At 41.8% G+C, this 9,512-nt stretch overlaps 1 protein-coding gene across 3 annotated transcripts in view; it reads left to right on the top strand.

Annotated features, from left to right (window-relative positions):
- Positions 1-2,581: 2,581 nt before the first annotated feature.
- Positions 2,582-9,512, top strand: part of slc6a5 (solute carrier family 6 member 5) — a 30,472-nt gene continuing 23,541 nt past the window's right edge. Inside the window, exons 1-5 of one of the 3 annotated variants that reach the window (XM_039796061.1) lie at positions 2,582-3,882; positions 4,849-5,322; positions 7,031-7,178; positions 7,797-7,928; positions 8,057-8,230. In XM_039796061.1, the coding sequence (XP_039651995.1) occupies positions 3,880-3,882; positions 4,849-5,322; positions 7,031-7,178; positions 7,797-7,928; positions 8,057-8,230 (931 nt within the window). In that variant the 5' untranslated portion in view covers positions 2,582-3,879. Of the gene's footprint in view, positions 3,883-4,339; positions 5,323-6,695; positions 6,804-7,030; positions 7,179-7,796; positions 7,929-8,056; positions 8,231-9,512 lie in introns of those variants that run through there. The other 2 variants (XM_039796060.1, XM_039796062.1) reach the window with 2 other exon arrangements.

Here is a 9,512-nt window from a genome sequence, read left to right as displayed (position 1 = left end):
TGTGTGCATGTTTTTGAAAGTTAAGTTGAAAGGAAACTATCCAATGTACTGCAGTTGTATCTTAGATGTCCTGTCAACTCTTCAACTACACAGTCCATTGAATAGTGTCATTTTATACCTGATGTACCCAGATGTGTGAGATTAATATACATGGACTTTTTTGAAAGCCTAGCATGCTGAATTCCCACAACACCTTGCTGTTTTATATTTTCTAGGACTGTTCTCGATTGAAGAATTTCTTAGTCGACTAACACTCATTCAATTGTATCGACTAATCGATTAGTTGATTTAATCGACAGATCTGTAAATCTGAGTTTCTCCCGCAAAGAGTCATGCAAGAGCACCACTTTAATTCTTGTGTTTACCAGAGATGTGCTCGTACGTTTCTTGGAAATAAGTAATTCAGCATGAAAAAAAAGCATAAAACACGACTAATCAACTAAAGAAATCTAAGTTGACTAAGACCAAAAGGACCGATTAGTCGACTAATCGACTAAGAGGGAGCAGCCCTAACATTTTCTGGTGTCAAGCATGTTGACATCCTTTGACAAGAATTTATCTCAAAAAGCTGAAACTGTTGACTTTATAGTGCTTGGAAATCTTCAAAGTGCTTTTAATAAGCTGTCTTTGTTTAGAATGCAGATGTGTTCATTGTCTCACAGGCAGTTGTTCATATTCTGAGGCACGATGAAAGACTACTTTAAAATGCATTCTGTTTTCATCAATAGTCAAGATTATAAACAACTGTGCCTCATAGCGTATTCATAAGGAATATATTCTTATTTATCATATTAAAAAGTCAAAGTATTTGCCGCATTTTGGTCAACTTTGCTTATAGTGTCCCAAACAGACTCAGATGCTTTGTCTTTAGATGGGTAACATTTCTTTGAGGTGCAGCACATTGGCCTTCTCCCTGAACCTTTCTTGAAAACCATTTTGTCACCTAAATTGAAGAAAAAAAAAATTTGTATTCTTGTTTAAAACGAAACAGCTGCATGAACAGAACAGGCACTATTGAATAACAGTCATTATTACAAATACAATACTTTTTTTGCTCTTGTGCAGTTGCATAAATCGCCCGAATTTAAATTGTAGGCTGTGTGGCTTTGTCAGCCAGGAATAATAATAATGATGATGATGATGATGATGAGGGCCGCGGGGATGGCGACCTCCGCTGAATCACTGCTTTCCAGGCGCTTCAGATGGATGCTGCTTCTTATCACTCAGGCGACAGTGGGAGGGATCAATTAATTACACGAGCTCTTGTAATTAACGAGCACGAGGAGACACCGTAGAAGAACCCTTTAAGTGTGCATGTTAGTTCAGCTGCTCCACCAGGACTTCAAATCTCCAAATAAACATAAAAAATGATTGGGGAAAAAAATGGGATATACCAAAATCAAAAAATCAGTAGAAACTCTTTCAAAGGATCGAAAGGTTCCTGCGATCCTGCAGTCGTGTAAAGCTCATCAAGCCATGTTCTGCTACAACATTTAAAATCCTCATGAGAATCAAAACTATTGTCGTGCGCCCGTGTGTGTGTGTGTGTGTGTGTGTGTGTGTGTGTGTGTGTGTGTGTGTGTGTGTGTGTGTGTGTGTGTGTGTGTGTGTGTGTGTGTGTGTGTGTTTGTGTGTACGTGTATTAAGCGGTCTCTGGAAGACGAGCAGAAATCAATTACAATTATTCTCTGTTGACAATGTAATTAAACTCAAGGCGGCGGCTAATACACCCGCCTCAGCCTCTTATCGGCGCCGGACGGAGAGTTAACAAGCAGAGGGAGCGCAGCGCGCGTAGCGAGGGAACGTCCCCGAGTGGGAATCTGCGTGTCCCGGGCTAACCGCACCGATCCCAGCAGGGACACTGCCTCAAACCTCCTCAGCTGTCGTAAAATCAGCGCAAGTTAAGCACAGGACATCTAGTAGGAAACTGCGTTGGCTACTTTATTTTAATGAGCCTGGAGAAAAACGCAAAAAAGGATTTAGATTCAAAATTATTTTAATGTTGTTCTCCTGCCTTGTAGCCTAACGTTATAGCTATAGCTATATAGCTATATTATGGATGAGCAGTTGTAGCTAAAAAAAAAAAAAAACTTAATTATTTCAGCTATGGCCTATTTAGCCTATATAAAAACAGAATCAGTTACAGTAGATAGGTCAATGGTTAAATATAGGCCTTTTGTAAAAATGTAGACATTCCAACAGGCACTGGGTTAACATGTTGTTATTATTATTATTGTTATTGTTATTATTATTATTATTATTATTATTATTATTATTATTATTATTATTTTTATCTATCTGTTCTATGTTCCGCCGGGCTTTATGGCCTGTAACAATAGCTAGCAAAACAACGTTGTTGCTAAGCAACTAACTGGTTATTTTCTTTAACACAATTATAATTGGACTGTCAAGTCTCAGATTAGCGTCCAATGTACAGCCAGTCTGTTTGAATCAGCCAATCAGAGGAGAGGAGAGGGGCTACACGTGGCTTTATTAAGCACAAATATGTCAATGTTGCTGCGGTGTGTCAAGATTAAACATGATATAGGCTACGAAATAAATGTCCCTTGCTTGTGTGTGTGTGTTTTGTGTTCAGCTCCACCACCACTCACTGTATGGAGGCCTAAACTGTTTAGTGAGACAAACGAGGTGGCTTGTGTCTTTTTAATTTTTTGGATAAATCACCACACACAGGACTTGCATATACACTATCCGCTTAAAGGGAGACTTGGAGGATGGTATGCGCAATGCAGTGTTTTAGAATCTAAGGCACCTTTTTCTTCCCTCCGCTGTCACTGCTTCCAGTCCAGGATCCAGTGGTTGGCTCCGGTTCCTCCTGACACACGTGATTTAAGAAAAGAAAAAAAAGAGGCCTCCTTCTTGCGTAAGACTTTAACAAATGAGTAGCTTTATAAAGACCTCGCCTACTTTTCTTTTTTTTTTAAACGTGATCAATGCTCCCATCGGTGACGCACGAAGGAACGTATAGAGCCTGTAGCGTGCGTAAAACCCGCCAAGTGGAAACACTATTTATAGTTCAGACCATTTATAGCACATAGTCTTTAACCGTCTATTTTACTTCTACAACTTAAAAATATGTATGTAGGCCTATATTTATGGTATGCCTATGGTGTATAATAATATGTATAAAGAATACCAGCCTGGTCTTTGACATATTACAACTTGAATGAACAAGTCTACAACTAAAGCGCTCTTTGCTTCCATATAGTTTCTGCATTTTGCAGGCCTAAATGTTGATGACGGAAAAGAACAAAGTTTTTTCTATAAAACCAAGAATCTTGTGGACTGAAAATGCTTCTTTCTTAGGAGTGGCTACCGTGTAAGTGTAACTGTATCAAAGAAACCCGACTCAGCACAGTACAAACATTATTAAGACCCGCGCGCACTCTGGTGTATTAGATCTTCTCCAATAAAAGCCTAAACCTGGAAATCTTTATCCCAAACGAGCTGTGTGTGCTCGTGTGGGATGCTACCGTGTATGTGTGTGTGAGCATTCTACACATCCCAAGAGACAAGTGTATTAATCAGTTTTGAAAGAGTCCGTCCAGCGCTCACGCATGCCCTGCGTAACCAGAACGCACACTATTCACGCACGCACACACGAGCCCCCGTCGTCTTGGCTCCGGTTGTCCCTTTAAAAATCCGAATCCAAGGCCAATGATTTATCAAACTCCTATTATCAAGAAAATGTCACGCGAAGGGCACCTTGCTCCGCACTGACGCAAACTCCGGTCTTTCCCACGGAGCTATAGAAAAGCTTTGCACTTGGAGCTTTGCGCGGCTACGACCAGTCCGCTTCCAGTCCTCTCTTCGTCTTTGTACAGCTGTTCCCAGCCTGCCAGCAAACATCTGCGAAAAATGGTAAGTGTCCTGAAACACTTTCTTTTACTTTTCCACCTGCAGTTTCATCTGTTTAATGCACTTGTTCTGAGCTGTTTTCATGTTCATTTTCACACTTCTTTTTAAATGCAGTTTGGCACGTTGCTGTTCTGGCGCTCTCCGTGGTGCTGAAATGCAGCTGCTGCTCCACATTGAAAACTTTTCTATTTTCTCACTTTTCTTTATTCTGTTACCAAACAGCAGGTTTTTTATTTGGTAAAAGACTGTAATGTGGCTTTTCAGAAGTTTAAATGGCGAAACGAGTTTAATTTTAGTCTAGCCTATAGCACTTTTCCTATTTCTGTATGCATTGTTTTTTTCTATTTAAAGAGAAGCGATTACAATCAGGTGCAGTTATTTTTCTTACTAATTAACAACAGAACTAAGCATTAATCAATCACAAGCTTTTTTTTTTAAAGGACCCACGCTACTTCTTTTTTCTAAACTGGAGGCTTTCCCGATTGTTTTCCCGCCCCCCTTAAAACAAAATTTGAGGAAGTCATTTGTAATGCCGCCGCCCCGGGTCCGCTCACTGCTGTAACACCGGTGATCTTGCATGCCTGCCGGGGACAGCGGAGCTACCGAGAGACCCGCAGCAGCTTGTCTATTGCCCATAAAAATCAGTGGATGTGTGGCTGAATGACATGAGGGGGAAATGGGGCGTAAAATTAAAGAATCTTGCAGAAAGCGAGAACTGGAGAAGCAAAGCAACCCCCTCCCTCCAACACACACACACACACACACACACACACACACACACACACACACACACACACACACACACACACACACACACACACACACACACACAGCTGAAAGTATAGAATAGAAAGAGAATAGAGCATTTTTAGTCCCAAATCAGAGATGGGCTGCAGTAGCCTCACAGCTTCATGCTTTCTGCCGTTCTGTTGCCTTTTGTCCTGCTGATCTGTTCCTCCCATGTTCCAGGATTTCTCTGACCAGAGAGAAATGGCCAAACAGCCGACCAGCGCTCCCAGCAGCTACATCCCGGCGCAGCAGCCCGACGGAGCTGCGGTACTTACAACAAACAAACCGGACAACACGGCTGCGTGTCCGTCGCCCGCCCCTCACCCTCACCCAGCGCCTCAGCCGCCGCTTCCGTTCAACGAGGGCAAAACTTTTTGTCCCACGGAAAATAAACCGGGAGAATTGGACAGCAATAAAGCGTATGGGACGTTTAAAAGCACCGCGCCCGCGGCCCCTGGATCCGCGGTGGTCAACTCGGCCTTCAGAAAGGATTCCGCTGGTTCGGCCCGCGGGGGGCCCGCCCAGTACGGCGACCCGCTCCGGGCCACCGCAGAGCAGAACAACACCGCGGGCAACTGGACGGCTATGAGCCAGACCACCATCATACTGGGAACAGATGGGAACACGTCTGTTCAGCCCGGCACCGTGGCGGTGGTAAGTCAGCTAAATGATCCGTTTCCTTAACGAAGAGCGGCTGGTCTGAGAGCGGGGCGGCTGGAAGCAGGTGCGGTGTGGATGTTACCGAGTGTCGCCGATAAGAAAGCTTACTGGATTAACCTGCTGCCTCCAAAACAGGGAAGGTGCAAACCCCCCCTGGGAGCTCTTACCGCCATGCAGAGCTCTGGTAGATCAGTGCTGTATGTGTGACGGAGGGAAAGAGGGGAAATCTAGAGTCTGCGATGCTGAGCTTTAATGTGTGTCCCTTTAAACTATGCAGGCTGGTTAGTGGTTTTGTCAGTGCACAGATGTGCTTTGACAACTTCCGAGCTGAATCAGCGGATGCTTGTGGCTTAAAAATCGCTTAAAAATGAGCAAATGAGGCTATAGCATTGACCGATCGTTTATTATCGGGGCGTTAAAAAAAAGAAAGTTTAACAAACAAAGGTGATTAAATTATTTGCTTCCCTGTTGTAATTTAGGCTGCATTAAGATCTCCCCAAAGCCACATGGCAGAGGTTGATACTGCTGGATTAGTGTGGCTATAACTTGTGCAGTAGACCAACATGAGTAAAAGCTGATAGCCTTCTCAACCCCCAAAGACTGAAATGCTTGCAGGTAAAGAACAGTACTTTGGATGGATCCTGTGCTATTTGGCGTCCCCGCTGCCTGCAGCGTGCTGCCCTGATCCCTCTGCACCAATATGATGTGTGCCATCAAAACTATCAAACCTGCTTATGTCAGCTAAATATCCGGAAACAAAGCGGGAGTGTTGTTTATTAATCAGTGTGATGGATGAGATCAACAGTCAGTGAACAGTGAACAGTCCTGAACCACACTGTTTGTCTTTTTTTTTTTTTTTTTAGGTTTAAACCGATTTCCGGTGATTTGTTCTGCATGATTCTTGCTTACAGCTACAATGGTGACACAATTAGAGATAAGGGGATTCAATTCTAGGCCTAACTCTCGCGGTATTTTCGGTGTTCCCTGCTCCCGGCAGACACACTTGGTATAGCCCAGAAGCAGGTGTTGCTGATAGACGGCACTGTATTACATGAGACTGCGGATTGTTTCCATTCCCCGCGAGGGCACCCCACCCCACACACACTCACACGTACACAGCACATACACACATTCCCATGCATGGTTTATGTAACTGAATATTCAAGTATTTCTTTTATGGATCTGCTCAGATCCTGCGGTGCAGTTGTAATTATGCATTTTTTGTTAGTATTGCTCACTTTATGTTAGTGGATCTTTTTTTTATTTTTTATCTTTGGATCTGAGATTTAGGAGCTGCTTCCAGGCGGTTTGGAGGCAGTAATGGGCCTATTATGGCAGTTGAAGATCATTTTTATAAACAGGCTTGCTGATCTCTGATTGTCAAACGCATGTCTGTAACCGTGAACGACATGAACATGGAATAGAAATAGCGAGCAAAAGGGTCAGAGAACTGAAATATGGACACATATTTAAAGGTCTTTATGTTAGTAAATTGTATGAGTGATTTTCTAAAAAGAGTGATGCATTTTGTTAGTTGTTGTATTCTTTTCGTTATTAAATCCTGCTTTTATGGCCCAGGCACGGCGCTTTTATTATTATTATTATTATTATTGTTGTTTTTCCAATGTTTTAACTTGGATTGTAGTGTGACAAGGCTGGCATTTTATTTTGGAGAATAAATTAATATTTTTTTTGCTCTTAGGGTGACGATGATGACGACGGGGGAGACGAGAATAAGGCCAGAGGAAACTGGACTAATAAAATGGACTTTATTCTGTCCATGGTTGGCTATGCGGTGGGACTGGGGAACGTGTGGAGGTTCCCTTATCTTGCCTTCCAAAATGGTGGAGGTAAGAGTTCTGGGTCAATGCTTTTTTTAAATTCCCCAAACAGAAACGAACGAAAAATCTGTTCAGAAAATTGCCAATTTCTCCTCGTTTTAACTTAGTGTTTGAATTATTTCTCTTTGCTTCTTTTGATATGTTTCTTCCAATCGTAGGCCTTTAACCAGGCGAGAAATACTACACTAGAAATACAGCATACAGCTTATACAGGCGAGATTTTGTTCAGTGATAATTTTCATATAAAAAAGGAAGGAAAAAAGCAATGAAGATAAGAGAAAGAAAAATACAATAAAATATTATTTACACCATTAAGACAGCTATGAAAAGTGAAAAATATCAATTGTAACAATAACAGTCGGTTAGATGTATTATTATAACTATCATTATTGTTATTATTCATTTGTTCAACTATGCTCGAAGCCGTTTACAGATCATTTATGTTATTTTTTTATTCATTAATCAATGTAATGATCCATACCGTGTGTCGTTTAAATATCAGCAGACGAGACGCAGACACGAGTAGCTTGATTTCCATTTTATTTAGAGATAATGCTCATGTTAGGTTCAGGCTTTGCTGGCTCTTAAACTGCGCTGTGTAGCCCGGTGTTCCATTTCCTTTTGCAGGAGCTTTTTTGATCCCCTACCTGACAATGTTGTGCATTGCCGGCATCCCAATCTTTTTGCTGGAGGTGTCCCTGGGCCAGTTCGCCAGCCAGGGGCCTGTGTCAGTGTGGAAATGCATCCCAGCTCTGCAAGGTAAACTGCCACAACTAACCAAGCCAAAAGAACAAATTCAAAAATAAAAACTCATTGATTATCATCACGAGTTCTCTACTTTTTCTTAAGAGTAATTTCGATATTTCCGTCTCATTTATTTATTTTAGGTTGCGGGATTGCCATGTTGATAATATCTGTCTTGATAGCCATATACTATAATATTATTATGTGCTGGACACTGTACTACCTGTTCGCTTCGTTGAAGGGCTCACTGCCATGGGCTAACTGTAGGAATGAGTGGAACACGGTGGAATGTAAGGACAAAGACATGCTGCTCTTAGGTAAGACGCACACACCTTCAGACACACACACACACACACACACACACACACACACACACACACACACACACACACACACACACACACACACACACACACACACACACACACACACACACACACACACACACACACACACACACACACCTCTCTCTCTCCCTCTCTCCACAATGCGCAATGCGTCATGACTCCCCCAGCTAAGGTGTCCTGCAGTATAATGAATCCTGACCTGTGATCTCTGCGGGGTTTTCACTCTAAAACCCCCACTTTAAATCCAGATCACTTCAATTCTTTTTCATGATACAGGTCGCTGATATGTAAGGAGGGCCCCAATGTGACAGATACAACTTAGAAACAAACACTTTATATAGTTTAGATTCTTCTTTTGTGTCATAATGTCAGATTCATTATTATTATTATTATTTTTAATCATTTAAAGCTGCATTATATAGCCTACAGCTGAAGCAGTCCGATTTTTGTTAATGAAACTGTAGATGAAATCATGTTTTCACTGTGGGGAAATGTTCGAGCTGGGGCACGGGAGGTGTTTGATGTCGATCTGCGTCGAATAATTATCGATATTCCGTTCATTTCGTGTCATATTTGCCTTTAGCGACTCTGCGAATTCAGCACAAAAACTGCTTGCTTGACAAATTTACTGTACAGGCTGAGCTGCTGCAGTGCTGCAGTGAGCCCGAGACTGACCCCTGCTGGCCGCTACACCAACTACAGGCCAGTTCAGCACTAGTCTCTCACACCTCTTCTCCAAACCTCAGAAAGGAGGGAAATACCAGATCAAGGAGAGCTATTGGTAATTTAATCAACAATCAGAAAGAAAATCAGTTGACAGTGATTAATAAAGTAATTTTGCAACCTGTGACTTTTATATGTCCGCATGCGTACATGTGGGGTGGACAAAATGATATGAACATCTTTACAATCTGATACAGCCCTGCAAAACAAAGTTTTTGATTTTTTACATTTTTGTGTCAAAAAGATTATTTATTAAGGTGTATTTTTGAGACCATATTCTTTGGTGCTGTAGCATTAGATTCATTGTTATTTCCCCCCAACCCCATTAGTTACAGAAAACTCTTTCTCTGCCTCTGAGTGGTTGCGCCATTGTTTTTTAAAAAGATAATCTGCAGAAAGTTTCAGTCAGTTTGTTTGTCTTGAATTTAGAAATCAACCTCTGAGTGCAAAGCATTTTACATGTTGTCTGCATTAAAATGCATTAAAGCAGGATTAGAAAAATGTAAGTCATATAAAAAAAGCGTAAAAA

Source organism: Perca fluviatilis, chromosome 3, assembly GCF_010015445.1.
Source record: "Perca fluviatilis chromosome 3, GENO_Pfluv_1.0, whole genome shotgun sequence".
Classification (NCBI taxonomy): Eukaryota; Metazoa; Chordata; class Actinopteri; order Perciformes; family Percidae; genus Perca; species Perca fluviatilis.
This window is presented reverse-complemented; position numbering and strand designations above follow the sequence as displayed.